Genomic DNA, 20,981 nt, shown 5'->3' on the forward strand with positions numbered 1-20,981 from the left:
CACATCTATCACTCCAGTGTTAATTTGCTAAATTGTAATTATTTCTACAATGGGCTATTTATTGCCTTACCTCCTCACACCATTTGCGCACACTGTATATAGACTTTTTCTATTGTGTTATTGACTGTACGTTTGTTTATTCCATGTGTAACTCTTTGTTGTTGTTTGTGCCGCACTGCTTTGCTTTATCTTGACCAGGTCGCAGTTGTAAATGAGAACTTGTCCTCAACTGGCCTACCTGGTTAAATAAAGGTGAAAAAAAACCTGCATCTCAGTGCAGGAGGCATCACTATAGTCCCTGGTTCGAATCCAGGTGGAATCCCATCTGACTGTGATTGAGAGTACCATAACGCGGTGCACAATTGGCCCGGGTTTGTGTGGGGTAGGCCGTCATTGGTATGGATTTGTTCTTAACTGACATGCCTAGTTAAATAAAGGTTAAAAAAAACTTTAGTTTTCGACCTTCATTTACATAACACTTACTAACTGTGAACTTTAACACCTTCTCAAAAAAGCATAGGTTGTTGATTCTGCTCTTCACAAGTCCTCACTGTCAGCCCTAGCTATGGAAACACATTTTCCCTAACATAAGGGTGTGTATACACTACTGTTACACTGGTGTTACAGTAAAAAAGCAGCAAAAGTGCAGTTTATTAATATTTTAAAGTCTGTAAGATGTGCAAAGGCTACCATCAAAGAGTGCGTCACAAAAATGTAAACAATGGAGCAAATGCATCTTATGATGACATCTATACATGCACATTTTTATTTGATTTCTAAGCCAACCCAATCTGTTTTGCTCCATAGATCGTCAGTTTTGTTGCTAAACAACCAACCCACCTAGATGATTTACCGACATGCAGCTGTGGAATGAAGATAGTTTAAAAAGTGATCTATACTCAATCAAGCCTATAATCAATAAAAATAATAGGCTATATACCTAATCAATTAGGCTATTTTCTGGTGTGTTTGGTCTTATGTGTATTATTAGGCTACAAAAGAAGTAGGCTAGATTGATAGTTGATTGCACTGTCGGTTAGGCCAGAGTTTCCCAAAGTCAATCCTGGGGCCACTCTGGGTGCATGTTTCGGTTATTGCCCTTGCATTATACCCCTGATTCAAATAACCAAAGCTGGTTGATGAGTTGGTTATTTGAATCAGTAGTGTAGTGCTAGGGCAAAAACCAAACTGTGCATCCAGGGGGCCCCCAGGCTTGACTTTGGGAAACCCTGGGCTAGGCTGTGGTCTTTGGTGTGGCGTCCAGTCATCATTGAAGTACCAATGTCCTCCAACGGAGGGCGATATGTTATATAAAATGCATTCAAACCATTGGCATAGATTGTGGTGGAATTTCTTTTGTAAATATGATTTTTTCCCCTGATTACTTTAATTCACTTGTTATCATAGTAGCCTATGTGATTATTCAAATATGACATATTTACAATGATTCTCATGTGGTTGGTATAGGTCATAAGTTCCTAAATCTTGTAGGCCTATTTCTCTTTTGCACTTTTCTATTTACACTAGCATCCTATAAACATTTCCTGAATGACAATATTAATGTGCATTGAGAGTAATCCACTCTGGTCAAATCTGTTGTCATGGATGTCACGTCTTTCAGTTGGACCTCACAAACTGTAGCATACGCCCTGAGAATAGAGCTCTCTAACTGGAGTGCATCACACTAGACCTTGAGATAAGTATGTTCACAGTAACCAGACAGTAACCATATTTACTCTTTCTGAGTCTCAGATAATCTGGTTCAGCAATACCCATAACCCCCTGCTTCCTAGTGACTTATGACACAACATCGTTTGCTGTTACTTTTGTTGTGTGGTTGGTTATTTGAATGTTTGGTGCTGACCTTATGTCACGCCCTGACCATAGAAAGCTTTTCATTCTCTATGTTGGTTAGGTCGGGGTGTGACTAGGGTGGGTCATCTAGGTGATTTATATTTCTATGTTGGCCTGGTATGGTTCCCAATCAGAGGCAGCTGTTTATCGTTGTCTCTGATTGGGGATCATATTTAGACAGCCATTTCTCCTTTGTGTTTTGTGGGATCTTGTTTTTGTGTAGCTGCCTGTGAGCAGCCCAGAACGTCACGTTTTGTTTTTCTTCTGTTTTGTTTGGTGAGTTTATTAATTATTAAACATGTGGAATTCTACGAACGCTGCGCCTTGGTCCAATCATTATAACGATCGTGACACCTTATTGCCTCCCATGTAATCTGATTATACATTACAAATGTGATATGGCTGATTCTACACCAGATAAATATTAACGTAGAATTCATCATCTGTGAATAAACCTTTGTCATAGTGGGCTACAGTCAGTGTCACTGGTTTTATTTTCTCAAGGTGTCACGCAAGTAGGATTCATTTTGTGTTGAAACATTTCCATATCATTTTTCTATATCATTTGATTGCAATTAAACCCAATCATATAAAGCCCAATCATACCAGTCCTCAATACATTTGGCCAGCCTCTATGATTGCATGTATACTAAGTTTTTTGACAATGGTGTGTTTTGGAGTCTGGGCCCTGTTGTAGTGACTCCTCCCTTTGGATGATAATGATGGGAAGGCTTGATGAAAGCCCAGTGTCTCTATCTCAGAGGATGTGCTGCTGGGAAGTTTTCCAGTGTTACTGAGATAGGGCCTGCTGTTCAGAAGCTGTGAACCTGACGTTAGCCACAGGATTAAGTAGAGTGATGTTTGCTCTTTTTAGGGGACCCACAGGGTTCCTTGTACGGACAAAGGCGGTTCTGCAGGACCACATATCAAATATCTACAGCAAGCCACCCAAGGACAAGATTGGGCCTGGGGTAGGAACCAACACTCCTCATCTCTCTGTCCTTATTAACTTATTTCTTGCAACCAGAAAAATATTGTTTTGGAAGTGTCCTATTTGGTAATTGTTTCGTTTTGTCCATATTACCAATTTCGTTATCATTTTTGCATTCTTTATTTTGTTGCCTGCAAATGTTTGAAAGTATATGTTATCTTATATTACCATTCAATGTCAGAATTGAATGGTCAAGCTGGTCCATGCAAAGCTCATAGGAATTGAACTAAAAAAAAACTATTTCTGACGAATTGCGGCCCACTGAACTCCTAAAATTACACAAGCATCAGACAAGAAACTACAACACTCCAACAAAGTTACAGTCTGAGGCAGCCATATCTTTAACACGTTACTTTACATTCTCTAATGTAGTGAATTCAAGCGAATGGGGGTTTTCCAGCTAAAAGAGAAAGATGGTTTATTAATAAATGTATTTGTATTTATTTAAGTTAGTAGTGCCAAGCTTTCCCCTCGGAAAAGAGATCTGATGACAGAGTTGTGAGACAGAACCTAGTGTTGGTGCAGCCGTCCGCTCAACTTTCCTCAGGGTTTTTAACTGATCATTTATGGGTGTAGCTATGAAGCCCAACAGTGCCAGGGGAGGATGTTGTGGAGGCAGGGGGATGGAGACTGTGAGAGGGAGACCATGATGTAATATAATCACAGCAAAGGATCATGACCCTCTGGGGGGCAGGTCAATTGGTCGGCCCAGCTGTAAGCCTACAGCACGAAGGAGAGAGAGGGCTTGATAAACAGGGAGAGACAGAAAGTTGGTGTTTATGAGAGAGAGAGTGGGAGGGGGGGGGGGGGGGGGGGGGGGCGATGGGTTTTACACAAATGCATAAAAACCTGACCCAGGTAATTACAGTGTTATTACATGACCAAGGAGTTACATTCAGCTGTTGCCTGTTGGCCTTTTGATTGTTTTATATTCTAAATGTGTATGTGGTCTCTTTGTTTCCCTCACAGCAATCTCTCTTCACAATGTCAGTGTTTGCATTCGCTCTCCTGGCTCCAGCTGGATGGATCATGCACCGTATACCAGTTTACCGCCAAAGACCCCCTCCAGAACCCTGACTGGGCTACACCACCATGCATAGTATGACATCAGGGAAGCATCAGAGAAAGATAAAAACATTGCCTAAATGTATCTTGTCTTAATAATGTATTAGATTAATAAATATATAAACAGATGAATGAAACCACAATAATTTACCAGGTGAATGGTATAATGTTTCATATTTTCAATTTATTTTGTTTCTAAAGAGGTGGGATCATGACATGTAGTATTTCAGTTGATGGCACTGTAAAAGCATTATGGATTCGTCCCTTAAATTAGCACTGCTTCTATTTGTACTCATACATCTGCAGTATGTGCCATCCTATCAGACTCAGATCAATAAAGACAAAGTTGGCACACTGTTGCATTGTTGTTTGTCTTTATTGCAGACATTAAATATTGTTTCAGCAGGCTGGCCCATGGCCAACTATGTTTTCGGCTTCAGAATTCCAATCTATATGTGACTTCCGTTGAATCCGTGATTTTCTTCTAGTGGACAAGAAGTACCAGGAACCAGTGCGTCAGCCCAGGCTCCAGAGACAGGATGTTGTTACTTTATCAGCTGGAAATGGGAATACTTTAGTCTGGGTTCTTGGCACACACCGAGATCCGTTGAGAAGGCTAGTTAAGCTCATAGTGTCCATTCTCTTAGGCTCAGAACTGAAAATCTTGTTTATCTTTGGAAAATCTTGTTCATCTTATTTTAACTGGGGTGAACTTGGAAGAATTACAATTACTTTCTGTAAAGAAAAGAAAACCATTCATGATGTAAATAGTCAGTTGCCATAACCCCCCAGCTATGAAAGCAAGAAACTATAGGAGCAATTCTCTCTCACCCCTAACTAATGTGGATCAAATGGCCTATGTTTACCACAAAGAAGTACAGTAGTTTGATAGTATATTTTCATACTGTGCATACTGTCACAATACATTGTTTAAAAATGCGACACCTGATGCTTTATAAGTTACAGTTACAAAATCTCTGATAACCATCTGTTGCTTGACTATAAATTAGCCTATATAAAATAGTGATATATAGCCTAAGAGGAGTAAGTATGCCACCACGTTCGAACTTCTCACTTTGATTCTCAGTTGATGCAGAATTGCGAAATGAGCATTAACAGTCTCATGTTGAGGCGGGTGTTAAAAATCACTTTCTTGAATGACACTTTGTCATAGTCGGAGCAGTCCATTTGGAAAAGTATGTTCTGATTTGGGTCCTCCTTTTTCTATCAGCACATTGACATATACATATAAAATGAAATATATATAACATATCCACGAAACACACCACATGCATTTGAATTACTTACATGTCCAATGCAAGATATTTCAATTGCTGTTAACCTTCTTTCATGGCAGCAGTGGTACAACCAAAGCGAGCCTGTGCGCGAGGGTGTTTATTCACTTTTCTTAAGACTAAGGGGGAACAACACCGTAGGGGAGAAAAAAACATTTGACATTTGACAGTGTTTGTTTTATGATTCGTGAATTATTTCCACAATGTCTACGAAAGCAGAGCAATGTAAGTACTATTATTTAAAATATTCCTATTATATCCTCCCATTTTTTCGTGTAATTTTCTAGTAAGAAAGCGAATGAGAGGAGCTGTCCTTGGTGATGAAACCGCGGTTGCTAAGGCAGGTTGCAACACGTTCTCGCGTCGCAGAGGATGGCTCGAGGGGCTGGTGTCTAGGGGATGCTCTATGTTCTGACGGTTGTCACCAAAAATATATGAACATAACATTCTAACCGATGTTAAGCATTCATTTTTGATTGACACGCTGTATTGGTATCACGGTCGATTTGATACGTTTTCCACTGAACAATATGGTGGCATTGTTGATCAATAATGTGGTTGATTTGCTTGTTCATATCATATCTTTTACGTTCATAACATAAATACGGGTTTTTTCTTCATCATTTACCTCTGAACAGGTGGATAAACAGACTGCAGTTACATTATTTGATAAACTATCAGATTATTTACTCTAGAAAAGGAGAGTGAATAAATGCATAGTGTAATAAACAATTTGTGGTTTGTTGTTGTTGTCAATCAACACACCTTGAAAGAACTCAACATTTCTCAAATAGGCATATAATGCATGGAATAAACAAAGTTCCTATATATACATTTATCTGTAATAAAGCCTGCTTAAACGATTTTACATCTATTTGGCCATGTTTGGGGCATCTTAGAAGGTACTATATGCTATTCTATGGTACCATGTATAAACACCCACTAGGTAGCTTATAGAGATGTGTGTTGTTTCTCCTGCATTCTGTAGGCTACATTGACATTACTGAATTGGTCAGACATTAGCTTGCACAAGTATCACACGTTTTAGCCCTTAAAAACAAGAGTTGATGTTTGGTTTTGGCAGGCAAAAAATGAGAGTTTTTAGCCCCTGCTAAAATGTTCCACCCTGTTGGCTCTAGCAATTGAGCCTGTGGACGAGGTACATTTCTGGTTTTACAAAGTGTGTCTGAAGGGAGCCCTGCTGATTCTATTTACAGAACCACTGTGTTGTAGCCAACCATGTTTTCCTTGGTATGAAATTTGCAGAAAATGAACACACTCCTACACCCATGTATATAGCCTATACACAGTCATTTAATTACACATACACCCACACCCTGCCCCACACAAACACAAAGCCTGTGGGTGTTATTGTTATTTTTGGGACTTGTCATTTGCAGGTCAGCGAGCACTAAACACTACCAGCGTGAGTCACAAAATGGCACCAAAACAACCCACTCCAGGGCTGGTTGTGACCGAGCTGGACAAACACAAAGGTCACTTAAAGAGAGACCGACAGGATGCCACAAGGACAATGACCAGTTGCCATGCTTGGGGCAGACTATCAATAACCAGGCTTATACTGTACCAACCATAACCTATTGCCCCCACCTCCCTTGATTTGATAAAGGCTTCATCAGACTTCTTTTGTTTGTTACTCTGCTCTTTATCTTGTTTAGTTGCCTCTAAGATACGATACTTGCAAGAGTATCACAACCGTGTGCAACACAATATATACCCCGTGCCCTCCGGAACAGACATTGCAAACACACTGAAATACTTTTCCCAAACCCTGCTCAGGTAAGTACCCTGCGCTGGAACCACAGGTGAAGTAACAGTAACAGTATTTGATGTTTAGTTTCAGAGGAGAGGTGACTGGGGTTTAGCCTAATTCTAATACATGCACAGCAATAAGACAGGATTATTGCTGGTAGGAAGTCAGTTGAAATTAGAAGATATACATGTAAGTGTAAATATGGGAAACGGTTTCCAACAGTGCAAGTGTATCATCATTTAAGAATCCTAGTTGATAACCACCCAGGTCCTTTTTAGAGAGGGAATTGAGTTGCTCCATCCTCTGCCTTTGTGATACCGTATGTTTCATGTTGCTGTATGAGGACCATGATCCTACAGTATATCAACAACAAGAGTCAACAACACGATCCCCTCATATCGCCCCATGGCTGTCTGATATTGTAGTACGCTCTTTTTAAATAAAATAGAGAAGGTTTGTTGGGTTCCAACCAATAAATCAAATCTGCCAAGATTGCCATTACCGAGTCTTTCCAATGTGGGTGTGCCTCAAGGGGATATGAATTGTGTTGATGTTGTAAGTAGGCGGTTATGAATAATAATGTGAATAATTATGTTATTTTGCAGAGTGTACCTGGTATGGTTGGTATTATATTGGAGAAAAAGTACCAAAAAGGAATAGCAATTTTTAACCCCTCTGTAGGTTCAGTAGTAGCTTTGTAGATGCACATGTTCCTAGGATGGCCTGTAGTCTCACTCCCAGAGGGGCTAAGGGAGGTCTGGTCCTCTGGCTCCTTGGGTCTGACAGTCCCCAGTGTGCAGTGACAGAGAGCCTGTGGAGGGAACAACACGTCCCCCCAGAACAGGTCAAGAAGCCAGGGCAGCCATTATGGCCACAACCAGTATGTGACATTTATTTGTTGAGTTTGAGCAGAGCTCTCTGTGAGAATCAGTTGTGCTTTGATCATTGGCTACAGAAATCATCATCATTAGGCACAGTTATCTAAAAGGATGTGGATTAGGGAGACAGAACTTTGATGTTTCACTTATGAAAATTATGGGATTATGACAATCATTTTCATTTCATCACACAGTGGACATAGTAGTGCATTTTTTAATGATAATGTTCAAGTCAATATTGGTAAACTATCTTGGATCTTTCTGACTTTGCTGAGAGAATGATCCAGCTAGATGCGCTTGCTAGTGTATTGTTACAGTCCTGGCATCCTATTGGTCCTTGGCACAGATGGAGCGTGACAAGGGCTGTGATTGTATGAGCCTATGTTGTGGCAGCATGTTAACTCTAATGACAATTGTGTCTGTGAGGCTCAGTATCGCTGGGGTGTGAAGGGAATCACACTGGTATGATACTGTAACATTCGCCTCATGTTTTCCTTGAGCCAAATCTCCTCCCTCCCAAATCACACAACAAACCATGCCTCCCACATTGAAACCACTCTGCACTGCTCAGTAGACTCTCAGACATTCTGTCAGACACCTGTGTTTCATTGGCCTGGGGTGAAGAGAGGGAGAGAGAGAGAGTGTGAGCTAAAGAGAGGGAGCACTGAGGCTTGCATATGTCAGGTTCCTGGAAAAAAAAGAGTCCCGCGCAGACAGAGGATGGAGCGCCAAATTAATATTTCATTAATTCTGCAGCATAGAGCGATATCAGTGTAAGACTATTATGATATTAGTGTAAAGGGATGCGGCTACCTGGGCTCATTTTAAGGGGCTTACTCCAAGGGGTGCTATGCAACATGTCATATATTAGTCAAGTAATGTAGTTGCCACATTTTCCTCCCAGACAGTCATCTAGAAAGTAACACCCACCAGCCAAGCTGTCTAGCTCTCTGCATCAGTGAACCATGGATTCACAGTCGCCCTGACCCCATGCCAAATTCCATTATCATTTGAGTGACTGTGAGGAACCAAGATGCAGTCTGATACTGAATCAAGATAATTTCATGTATCATATTATAATGTGATTTCCTTCATTCCTAGTTCCTCTTGAACCTTGCCTGGCATGAACAAGTCACACTCAAATGAAATGAAATATCTCACATCTAGCTAAGAAACACTGGTTATTACGGTATTATATCCCCTAGTTAATGCTTATTTACAGCAATGTAATTTATAGTCAGTGGCTCACTCAAGCTTTAGAGAAACTAGATATTGCCGCAGTTAGCGACAACATTTAGAAGATAGTGACAGTGTAGGTTGTTTTATCGGATATAAGATGTCTTTTACTGTGTGTGCATAATGTGTGTCTGTGTATTATTGTATGTGTGTTTGTTTGTCTGTGTGTCTCTGTGCGTCTGTGTGTGTGTTCAATTCAATGCTGCAGTTGAGTATTTGCAAAGAGGGCAGTGATATTAAGTCATACTCCGCAAGATATAAAGCTAATCTCCCCCATTGTTGGAAACTGACTATCCCTTCCAACTCACTGAGAGAATGTTTTTTACACTTTGGTTTCCAGTATTTAAAATCGTCCAACTTGAGGCCAAATTCTTACGGAGTATAACTTTCAGGGGAATAGTCAGAGTATGATGATGTTAATCTTGAAAAATGTCATAATAGTAGGCTATTCTGTATTGCTACACTAAAATCCCCTTACTCACTGCCCCTGTAGAAATGCTATACCTCTACCTCTATGAAAAACAAAACATCAGAATTTGTCATCTGGGCTCTCATGCTAAGTACCTCCAAGTCATTTTACTGATAGAACAGCTTAGTTCTTTAACATCGTGTTTAGTAAAAGAGCAAGGCTCTTTGTCCCCCCGCCTCCCCACCCCTAGAATCCCCACACACAAACCAACCAACTAGTTCTTTCCTCTCTGTAAATTGTGAGATATCCACCTTCCCAGGGGACAGCAAACACAAATGTTCATCCCCCATTAGCTCACAAACATAATGCTACCTGTCATCCCGTTTGAAACAACCTATTCCTTTGTCATTATAGTTTCTCCCCTACTGTAGATTAGTTCTTACATTTATTTTAGAGACTTAAATCCATATGCCTGTTGGATCTCATTCTTTCTCCTGATGATACTGATACAGTATCATAATGAATGCATATGGACATTTTTTCTCTGGTGCAATAAACATGTGCTGTGACCCAGAAATTCTTATCTAACCTCACACACATGTTTATTACTAGCTGAAGCATGTTTCAAAAGTGTCACCTCCGTATTTTCCCTAACCGATTTGGTGTCATTCCCATCCTTGACGACAGCCCTACAAAACAGGATAATTGTCCCTGAGAAACATCATGGGCCATTGGCCTCTCGGTATGATTGCTGCTGAATTGATCTGATTGGAATATGGCAGCCACAGAGGGAAAACCATTTGCAGTTTCCCCTTCAGAGAAGTATGGGGTTGCCACTGGAAAACATGCATTTTTTTTCTCCTTGTCGCCAGATACGCATGAGATGCAGTGATCATTGCAGTTTTTGCAAACATTTCTGTTCATGTTTTTTTGTTTTCAGAAGACAGAGATGTACAAAAAGTGAAATAGAAAATGAAAGTAATTCTACGTCACACTGAACAGATAAAGCAGGGAACAATTCCCAATGCCTTCAGTGAAATACTACAGACACTGCATCCTATGTGGGGTCTATCTGGGTTAGTTTTTTTCTATTTACGCTGTCTCTGTAGTGCCATTTCAATGTAATGTGCTGTTTCTTTGTGTCTTTGTTGTCTCTTTTTTTCCCTTGTTCCCCCCTATCCCTTCCCTCCTCCCCCCACCCCCGGAGCAGCATTCTGTCCCGCACAGGCAGGAAGGAGAACCAGGAAGCTTCCAATTTGGCCGTGCCCATGACCATGTGTCTTTTTCCTGTGCCATTCCCACTCACCCCATCTCTAAGACCACAAGTCAGTTCCATCAACCCTACAGTTACTCGCTCCCTCCTTTACAGCGTTCTGCGTGATGCCCCTCCAGACCGCGGGGGGCAGGGGCAGCAGAGTCGGGACGCTCAGCTCTCAGAGTACCCCTCTCTGGACTATCAGGGGCTCTATGCGACCCTCGTGACCCTGCTTGACCTGGTGCCCCTGCTGCAGCACGGTCAGCATGGTGAGTGATACCAGGACATACCTCTGTACGTGTCCATCGCCCTACGACCCGTTTTGACCACATGAAGCTGCCTTTTCTGGCCTCATTCGCTCCAGGAAACGAGTCCCACAGAAGACCTAAAGGGATGCATGGGGTGATGGGGAACATGCTGGATCCTGTCAGCTAACTTTGTTGATAACTTATTTGTAGACATACTGTAGTACTGTACACATGTATTAACTGTTTGCAATCTCTTTTTATTTTTTTTTATTGAAAATGGAAAAAAGCTATTTTAAAGGTTAAATTGCTATGGCTGGCATATGTTGTGTATATATTAACTGCACCAGGTAATCGTAATCTGTAAATAGCAAGTCTGTGAATATATCTGTTTATATGGAATAAGCATGAAAGCGCATCTCCTTGACTAGAAAGCACAACCCTTTGCTGAGGGAAAACACCAGTGCAGTAATAATAGGTTTTACTGAAACCGCACTGATCTAAACTGAGTCTCACAATACTCTCTCAGGATTTTGTTGTATTTATACACATTGTATATTTATCCATTTTCTTTAAGTTGTAATGCCAAATGTTTATTTACTTACATATGTTTGCAACGTATGTACATTTCATTGAATTACTGTCTCTCTCTCTGTGTCTGTGCGTCTTGGCTCTCCCTTCTCCCATCAGATCTGGGACAGTCCATATTTTACACAACAACTTGCCTCCTGCCCTTTCTCAGTGATGATATTCTCAGCACTTTACCCTACACTATGATCTCTACTTTAGCTACATTCCCCCCATTCCTGCACAAAGACATCATTGAGTACCTGAGCACCTCTTTCCTCCCCATGGCTGTATGTGAGTACAGCCACTCTGTATCTAACATCCATCTACTTGCATGTGAAAAAGAACCCCTTTTCAATTCAACATGAAGTTAACAAGTCATTAAGTGGGATAAGTCTCATTCAATATCAGTAGTCATACATGTTTACCAGACATTTCAGTATGCATCACCATATCAAATGAACTGCCAGGTTGGTGTCCCACAGTATGCAGTTCTTCATGAGGTTTAAGGTTCTTCATTTGTCTTTTCTGTCCTTCTTTAGTGGGTTCCACTAGAAGAGAAGGGGGTGTTCCAGCATATGTCAATCTCTCTGCCTCCTCTATGCTAATGATTGCTATGCAGTACACCTCCAACCCAGGTAAACCTTGAACTCAGGTTATCCCAAACCAGTACAATACAGTACATCACAGTGTCTATGTCCAGTGTAGCACAGCCTGTCTTTTGATTAATGTACTGTGCACTATGTTATACCTGCCACCTGCCTGACTTTAGCCTCTGCCTTTTTGTTTCCAGTATACCACTGTCAGTTGTTGGAGTGTCTTATGAAGCACAAGCAGGAAGTGTGGAAGGTATATGTTTGCAAAATGCATGTGCCATATTCACATAGGTTAGATGTCTCTCTCATAGATCTGGAAAGTGTCAGTGAATAGCTTTGAGAGGTTCTTATATTTTAGTTCACTATGGCGTGTGTTGTGTTGTGGCAGGACCTGCTGTATGTCATATCCTACGGACCATCCCAAGTAAAGCCTCCAGCCGTGCAGATGCTCTTTCATTACTGGCCAAACCTAAAGCCCCCAGGAGCCATTAGTGAATACAGAGGCCTGCAGTACACTGGTGAGGGGCTTATGGTCTGCCTGTCAGGTTGGTCTTCTGTGCAACAAACCTTTAGATTGCAGGTCTAATCCTCCTTCCACCTCTGCATCTCTCCCCTCTCCTTTTTTCCCTCCATTCTATTTTCCACAGCCTGGAACCCCATCCACTGCCAACACATTGAGTGTCACAATGCCATCAATAAACCTGCCGTCAAGGTAATATCTGACTAACTACTGTACACTGTACACAGACATAAAGTGAATACACAAAGTATGTGCCAGATTGCCATGGTGTGTAAAAGCGTCTTGGTGTTTTCTGCTGGAAGCACAACATTAAAGCAACCAGCGAATGCTTGAGTGACTTTTGTCATTCTGTCGTGTAATGATATCACTGGCCACGCAACTCAAGGCCTGTTTGCGCTGCTCTGCGTGTCTCTGCTCAACTGTGCTCAAAACTGACAAGTAGAGCGGAGAAAGGAACAGGGGCAGGGACAGGGGCAAGATTTCAATTACCCAGGAGCACAGAGGGGGTGTGGGTGTGGGGGGGGGGGGGGGGTCCTAATTGGAAGCCATGACCCCATACTGCCCCTGAGGATAGTACGCCTGTAAACGAGAGCAGTAAATTACAGAACATCATCTGAGCATCTCGGCCATTAGCACTGTGGCCTAATACAGGGTCATGTACAGATCATAGATAACAGAACAGAGACATATGCATGCAGCCAGCCACAGACTAAAGGCAAGCAGAGACAGGTAGAGGGGACATTATATATATATATATATATATATATATATTATATATATTACCAGTCACAATTTTGGTCACACCTACTCATTCCAGGGTGTTTCTTTATTTATACTATTTTCTACATTGTAGAATAATAGTGAGGACATCAAAACTATGAAATAACACATATGGAATCATGTAGTAACCGAAAAAGTGTTAAACAAATTAAAATATATTTTATATTTGAGATTCTTCAAAGTAGCCACCGTTTGCCTTGATGACAGCTTTGCAAACTGTTGGCATTCTCTCAACCAGCTTCATGAGGTAGTCACCTGGAATGCATTTCAATTAACAGGTGTGCCTTGTTAAAAGTTCATTTCCTTCTTAATGCGTTTGTGTTGTGACAGGGCAGGGGTGGTATACAGAAGATAGCCCTATTTGGTAAAAGACCAAGTCCATATTATGGCAAGAACAGCTCAAATAAGCAAAAATAAAAGACAGTCCATCAGTACTTTAAGACGTGAAGGTCAGTCAATCCGGAAAATTTCTATAACTTTGAAAGTTTCTTCAACAGCAGTCGCAAAAACCATCAAGAGCTATGATGAAACTGGCTCTCATGAAGACCGCCACAGGAAAGGAAGACCAAGAGTTACCTCTGCTGCAGATCATTAGTTCATTAGAGTTGTCAGCCTTAGAAATCGGCAATAATCTGCACCTCAGATTGCAGCCCAAATAAATGCTTCACAGAGTTCAAATAACAGACACATCTCAACATCAACTGTTCAGATGATACCTTCATGGTCGAATTGCTGCAAAGAAACCACTACTAAAGGACAATAATAATAAGAGACTTGCTTGGGCCAAGAAACACGAGCAATGGACCGGTGGAGTCCAAATTTTAGATTTTTGGTCCCAACCGCCGTGTCTTTGTGAGACGCAGAGTAGGTGAACGGATGATCTCCACCTGTGTGGTTCCCACCATGAAGCATGGAGGAGGAGGTGTGATGGTGTGGGGTTGCTTTGCTGGTGACACTGTCAGTGATTAATTTAGAATTCAATGCACACTTAACCAGCATGGCTACCACAGCATTCTGCAGCGATACACCATCCCATCTGGTTTGCACTTAGTGGCACTATCATTTGTTTTCAACAGGACAATGACCCAAAACACACCTCCAGGCTGTGTAAGGACTATTTGAACAAGAAAGAGACTGATGGAGTGCTGCATCAGATGACCTGGCCTCCACAATCACCCAACCTCAGCCCAAATGGTTTGAAATGGTTTGGTATGAGTTGGAGCGCAGTGTGAAGGAAAAGCAGCCAACAAGTGCTCAGCATATGTGGGAACTCCTTCAAGACTGTTGGAAAAGTATTCCAAGTGACTACCTCATGAAGATGATTGAGAGAATGCCAAGAGTGTGCAAAGTTGTCATCAAGGCTACTTTGAAGAATCTAAAATATATATTGATTTGTTTAACACTGTCACGACTTCCGCCGAAGTCGGTCCCTCTCCTTGTTCGGGCGGTGTTTGGCGGTCGACATCACCGACCTTCTAGCCATCACTGATCCATTTTTAATTTTACATTGGTTTGGTCTTGTCTTCCATCACACCTTGTTCCAATTACATGTTGTGTGTTTAACCCTCTGTTTCCCCTCATGTTCTTGTCGGTGATTGTTTGCTGAATGTATTGGTGCTAGTTATGTTCTGGTGTGCAACAGGTTTTGCACCCTCTTATTTTATTTTGTTTTTGTTTGTTTCCGGAGTTTTTTATTCAACTGCTCCATTTATACCAAGTTCACTCTCCTGCACCTGACTTCCCTGCCACCAGCACTCATCTATTACAGAATCACTGACCTCAACTATGGAGTCAGCAGGAGAAGGTGCCCCGGCCATTGAGGTGGAGGAGCGCATCCAGGAGCATGCGGTTATGCTTCACCCTCTTGGCACCGCCATGGATCGCGTTGTCCAGACAATGGACCGCTGGGAGTGACAGGGAGTTCTTCCAGCGCCTCCACCAGCACAACCGGGATCTCTCCTGAGCTCCCCTTTCCCGCCTGAACCCAGTGGGATCCGTCTCTCCTTGCCCCAGGAGTATGACGGGAGGGCTGCAAACTGCCAGGGGTTCTTATTACAATTAGACCTCTATCTGGCCACCCTCTCATGGCTCCATCGGTCCGTGAGAGGGTGTCCGCCCTCGTCTCGTGCCTCACCGGGAGAGCCCTGGAGTGGGCCAACGCCGTGTGGAGATGTGGCATTGGACCAGTTTGAGGAGTTCACCCGCCGTTTCCGGGCAGTCTTCGAACACCCGCCCGAGGGTAGAGTGGCGGGTGAGCGCCTCTACCATCTGAGGCAGGAGACGAGGAGCACCCAGGAGTTCGCCCTGGAGTTTAGGACCCTGGCTGCCGGCGCGGGATGGAACAACAGGGCCCTGATTGACCATTACTGTTGCAGTCTGTGCGAGGACGTCTGTCGGGAGCTGGCCTGCAGAGACACCACCCTCACGTTTGACCAGCTGGTGGACCTGTCCATCCGGCTGGACAACCTGCTGGCTACTTGCGGACGTTCAGATCGGGGTCTGGTGGTTCCATCCTCCTGCACCCCCTCTCCGATACCCATGGAGCTGGGAGGGGCGGTGCGCAGGGAGACCGGAGGGGGTTCCCGCTCGTGCACCATCTGTGGCCGCAGAGGTCACACTGCCGGTTGGTGCCGGGTTGGTTCCTCTGGGAATCGAGGCAGCAGGCAGGGCGTCACCCCAGGTGAGCTGGCACCAATCCTGCCCAGAGCCCTCTGTTGCACATATGTTTGTGTTTGTCACGTTCCCTGAGTTTTCCATGCATTCCCAGCATAAGGCGATCGTCGATTCATGCGAGGCTGGGAGTTTTATTGATAGGGCTTTAGCCCATAGTTTAGGGATCCCCATTGTTCTCGTGGTTGTGCCCTTCCCCGTTCACCCCTTAGATAGTTGACCATTAGGGTCAGGGTTGATTAGGGAGGTCACCGAGCCTTTCGGCATGATGACGCAGGTGGGTCATACGGAGAGAATTAGTCTCTTCCCTATTGACTATAATGCATTTCCCCTGGTTAGCTTGTCATAACCCCACTCTTTCTTGGCCACAGAGGGCTCTCACGGGGTGGTCATGAGAGTAATCAGGTAGGTGTTTAGGGGTTTTCGTTGGTGCTACTATGGTGGAGAGTCCAGGTTCCCAGAATGCGAAGGCAGACACACTGTCCCGGGTGTATGACACAGAGGAGCGGCCCATGGATCCCACTCCCATACTCCCGGCCTCTTGCCTGGTGGCACTGGTAGTGTGGGAGCTGGACGCAGACATTGAGCAGGCGTTGCGTACAGAGCCCGCTCCCCTTCAGTGTCCGGCTAGGCATCTGTACGTTTCGTCTGCTGTCCGCGACCGGCTGATCTATTGGGCCCATACGTCACCCTCCTCTGGTCATCCTGGTATCGGTCAGACGGTGCTCTGTCTTACTGGAAAGTACTGTTGGCCCACTTTAGCTAAGGACGTGAGGGTTTATGTTTCCTCCTGCTTGGTGTTCGCCCAGTGCAAGGCTCCTAGACACCTGCCCAGAGGTAAGTTACAACCCTTACCCGTTCCACAACGTCCGTGGTTGCAGCTGTCGGTGGATTTCCTGACTGATCTTCCACCTTCACAGGGTAACACCACGATCCTGGTCGTTGTGGATTGTTTTCCTAAATCCTGTCGTCTCCTTCATTTGCCCGGTCTCCCTACGGCCCTACAGACTGCGGAGGCTCTGTTTACACATGTCTAGGGGTCTCTGTCAGCCTTACCTCAGGTTTTCACCCCGAGAGTAACTGGCAGGTGGAGAGAGTTAACCAGGATGTGGGTAGGTTTCTGAGGTCTTATTGCCAGGACCGGCCTGGGGAGTGGGCAACGTTTGTGCCCTGGGCAGAGATGGCCTAGAACTCGCTCCGCCACTCCTCCACTAACCTCTCTAACACTTTTTTGGTTACTTCATGACTCCATATGTTTTATTTCATAGTTTTGATGTCTTCACTATTATTATACAAAATAGAAAATAGTCCAAATAACCAAAAACCCTTGAATGAGTAGGTGTGTCCAAACTTTTGACTGGTAATGTATATATGTATATACAGTACATTCGGAAAGGGTTCAGACCCCTTGACTTTTCCACATTTTGTTATGTTCCAGCCTTTTTCTAAAATTGATTAAATTATATATATTTTCCTATTCAATCTGCACACAATACTCCATAATGACAAAGTGAAAACAGGTTTTTAGACATTTTTGCAAATGTATATCATTAAAAAATATATATCTACCTTATTTATATAAGTATTCAGACCCTTTGCTATGAGACATGAAATTGAGCTCAGGTGCATGTTGTTTCCATTGATCTTCCTTGATTTACCTGTGGTAAATTCAATTCATTGGACATGATTTGGAAAGGCAAACACCTGTCTATATAAGGTCCCACAGTTGACAGTACATGTCAGAGCAAAAACCAAGCCATGAGGTCAAACGAAATGTCCGTAGAGCTCCGAGACAGGATTGTGTCGAGACACAGATCTAGGGAAGGGTACCAAAACATTTCTGAGGCTTTGAAGGGCCCCAGGAACACAGTGGCCTCCACCATTCTTAAATGGAAGACGTTTGGAACCACCAAGACTCTTCCTAGAGCTGGCCACACGGCCAAACTTAGCAATCAGGGGAGAAGTGCCTTGGTCAGGGAGATGACCAAGAACCCAATGGTCACTCTGAAAGAGCTCCAGACTTCCACTGTGGAAATGGGAGAATCTTCCAGAAGGACAGCAATCTCTGCAGCACTCCAACAATCAGGCAGAGTGGTAGAGTGGCCAGACGGAAGCCACTCCTCAGTAAAAGGCACATGACAGCCCTCTTGGAGTTTGCCAAAAGACACTAAAAGAACTCTCAGACCATGAGAAACAAGATTCTCTGGTCTGATTAAACCAAGATTGAACTCTTTGGCCTGAATTCCAAGAGCCACGTCTGGAGGGAACTGGCAAAATCCCTATGGTGAAGCATGGTGGTGGCAGCATCATGCTGTGGAGATGTTTTTCAGTGGCAGGGACTGGGAGACTAGTCAGGATCGAGGGAATGATGAAAGGAGCAAAGTGCAGAGAGATCCTTGATGAAAACCTGCTCCAGAGCACTCAGGTCCTCAGACTGGGGCGAAGGTTCACCTTCCAACAGGACAACGACCCTAAGCACACAGCCAAGACAATTCAGGAGTGGCTTCAGGACAAGACTCTGAATGTCCTTTGGTGGCCCAGCCAGAGCCCAGACTTGAACCCAATGGAACATCTCTGTAGAGACCTGAAAATAGCTGGGAGAGCTTGAGAGGATCTGCAGAGGAGAATGGGAGAAACTCCCCAAATACAGGTGAACCAAGCGTGTAGCGTCATACCCAAGAAGACTCGAAGGTGTAATCGCGGCCAAAGGTGCTTCAACAAAGTACTGAGTAAAGGCTCTGAATACTTATGTAAATGTGATATTTCTGTTGTTTACTTTTAATACATTTGCACAAAAAAAGTAATCTGTTTTTGCTTTGTCATTATGGGGTATGGTTTGTAGATTGATTATTTTTTATTTTATTTAATCAATTTTAGACTAAGGCTGTAACGTGACGTGGAAAAAGTCAAGGGGTTTGAATACTTTCTAAATGCACTGTACACAGACTTATTTGAGTTTGAGGTGTTATCACGTGTCATGGCACAAGCATTGAAGAAATAGGGTGTGGTATGCACTTCTTAGGACCCCTTACAATCCTATATCACTGCTACTATTGTACTGTATATTCCTTCTGGATCCTGTAACTGTCTGTTGTCGCCCTATAGATGTGCATCGATCCCACCCTCTCCGTTGCCCTGGGAGAGAAGCCCCCTCCTCTGTACATCTGTGAAGAGTGCAGCCAAAGGATATCAGGGTCTGTTGTTGTAAAACCTTACTCTCCACCAAGATGCCATTCCAAACATATGTCACCTGCTGTCTGCTTCATTATTCCGGTCTTTATCCTGAGGGAGAGGCATCACCATGGTTGCATAATTCCATTGAGCAGATAATGAGATTGCCATCACTAAACAACTTGTTCTCATTTCCTCTGACTTATGGCATACTGTATACACTGTCTATGTCTAGCTCTTTAGAATACAATGTCTCTTCTTGGATCCTCATTAAAGACTCACAATATAACATGAAGCAGTCATGCAGACTACTGTATATGTTTGTGTATCTGCTAGAAGTGTATTTATAAGGTAGTCTCAGCTAACTATAAGTTGATTTATGATTTATATATTTGTGTGACTTTACAGAGATCATGCAGAATGGCTTGTTGATGTGCTCTTGCCCCAAGGTGAGTGTTAGCAAATTAATCTCTCTCTCTCTCTCTCTCTCTCTCGCTCTCTCCCTCTCTCTAGAGTCAATCAAAGGGGGGTTTTAGTTATGACTGTAGGGAGGGAGGTGGAAGTTAGGCTGAGTGCCCACATGAAAACAATTACAGTTTACAATAGAAAACTACAGTAATTACTATAGAATTCTGTAGTATACTGTAGAATACTATACTACACGCTGTAGTATCCCTCAATCATGTGTAGTACTTACTATAGAATGTTGTAGTATACTGTAGAATACTATAGTAATAACTACAGTATTATCCAAAAAATGACACTGTAGTAAATACTACAGTAATGTTAGCAAAAACACTATAGTTTTTTTAACTATAGTAAACACTACAGTATTTAATTTGCATATACCCTGCCCACTCCCCTCTCCCATATCCCAGTTTGTGCCACCCGTAAGTGAGAAACCTACCAAATACCTGCCAAATATAGACCAACTATTGTGTTCCCTGTTACAGAAAAGAGCAGAAGCACTGTTCTTCAGGTTATGTGCTCTTTTAGTACTTCTCCAGTAGGTTCTCTCAAGGACAAAGCCTCCGATTTCATGTCAAATATAATAAAACAAAAGCGCTATAGTAAATACTACAGCAAGGTCTGCAAAAACACTACAGTATACTACAGTCCTCAAAAAACACAAAGTAATTATAGTATATACTACAGTTTTCTTTTACTACAGTATTTATACTATAGTTAGTCCAGTATTTCTACCATGGTATACTACAGTATTTTTGTGTGGGTGAACCCAATGTCTGTCTGTATGTTATGTTGAATATCTCTGGCCTCGTCTTTACAGCTGAGATATCTGCTATTTGTCAAAAGAAGGTAAGGCCTGAATGTTGGTGCATTCATATGTGTTTGTGTTTGCTTGGGTTTGTATTTGTATTTGTTTGTGCTCTCATCAGTTTATGCTGAATTCATAGTAGTATATTTGATGGCTAAAAATACATGGCTAAAAACGAGTGCCCCTTTTTTCTACATATTAGACCAACAAGGGAAGTAGAGTTAAATAAAGGTTAAATAAAATAAAAAAATAAAGAGTGGTGGATTGGAATTGTTTGCTAGTTTGTTTGCATTTTTGGATGGCTTTGCTTACCTAATCATGGACAGTGTCTGTGCCGCCCTTGCTATGTCATTGCTGGTTAATGTGTTGGTTAATGCCTAGGGCCTTGGGAAAGTATTC

The 20,981-nt window shown here is 42.8% G+C and overlaps 1 protein-coding gene and 1 long non-coding RNA gene across 2 annotated transcripts in view; both read left to right on the forward strand.

Moving 5' to 3' along the window:
• Positions 1 to 2,610: 2,610 nt before the first annotated feature.
• Positions 2,611 to 4,267, forward strand: LOC139374253 (uncharacterized). The gene is made up of 2 exons (XR_011627653.1): positions 2,611 to 2,825; positions 3,815 to 4,267. It is a non-coding gene; the product is annotated as an uncharacterized lncRNA (long non-coding RNA).
• Positions 4,268 to 5,346: 1,079 nt separating this feature from the next.
• Positions 5,347 to 20,981, forward strand: part of LOC139375184 (protein unc-79 homolog) — a 50,658-nt gene continuing 35,023 nt past the window's right edge. The window contains exons 1-11 of the mRNA XM_071116740.1: positions 5,347 to 5,430; positions 6,885 to 7,005; positions 10,713 to 11,026; positions 11,693 to 11,863; positions 12,112 to 12,207; positions 12,363 to 12,418; positions 12,554 to 12,683; positions 12,813 to 12,877; positions 19,241 to 19,329; positions 19,715 to 19,755; positions 20,595 to 20,623. Coding sequence (XP_070972841.1) covers positions 5,409 to 5,430; positions 6,885 to 7,005; positions 10,713 to 11,026; positions 11,693 to 11,863; positions 12,112 to 12,207; positions 12,363 to 12,418; positions 12,554 to 12,683; positions 12,813 to 12,877; positions 19,241 to 19,329; positions 19,715 to 19,755; positions 20,595 to 20,623 — 1,134 coding nt within the window. The 5' untranslated portion in view covers positions 5,347 to 5,408. The remainder of the gene's footprint in view (positions 5,431 to 6,884; positions 7,006 to 10,712; positions 11,027 to 11,692; positions 11,864 to 12,111; positions 12,208 to 12,362; positions 12,419 to 12,553; positions 12,684 to 12,812; positions 12,878 to 19,240; positions 19,330 to 19,714; positions 19,756 to 20,594; positions 20,624 to 20,981) is intronic.

This window comes from Oncorhynchus clarkii, chromosome 19 (genome assembly GCF_045791955.1).
Source record: "Oncorhynchus clarkii lewisi isolate Uvic-CL-2024 chromosome 19, UVic_Ocla_1.0, whole genome shotgun sequence".
Classification (NCBI taxonomy): domain Eukaryota; kingdom Metazoa; phylum Chordata; class Actinopteri; order Salmoniformes; family Salmonidae; genus Oncorhynchus; species Oncorhynchus clarkii.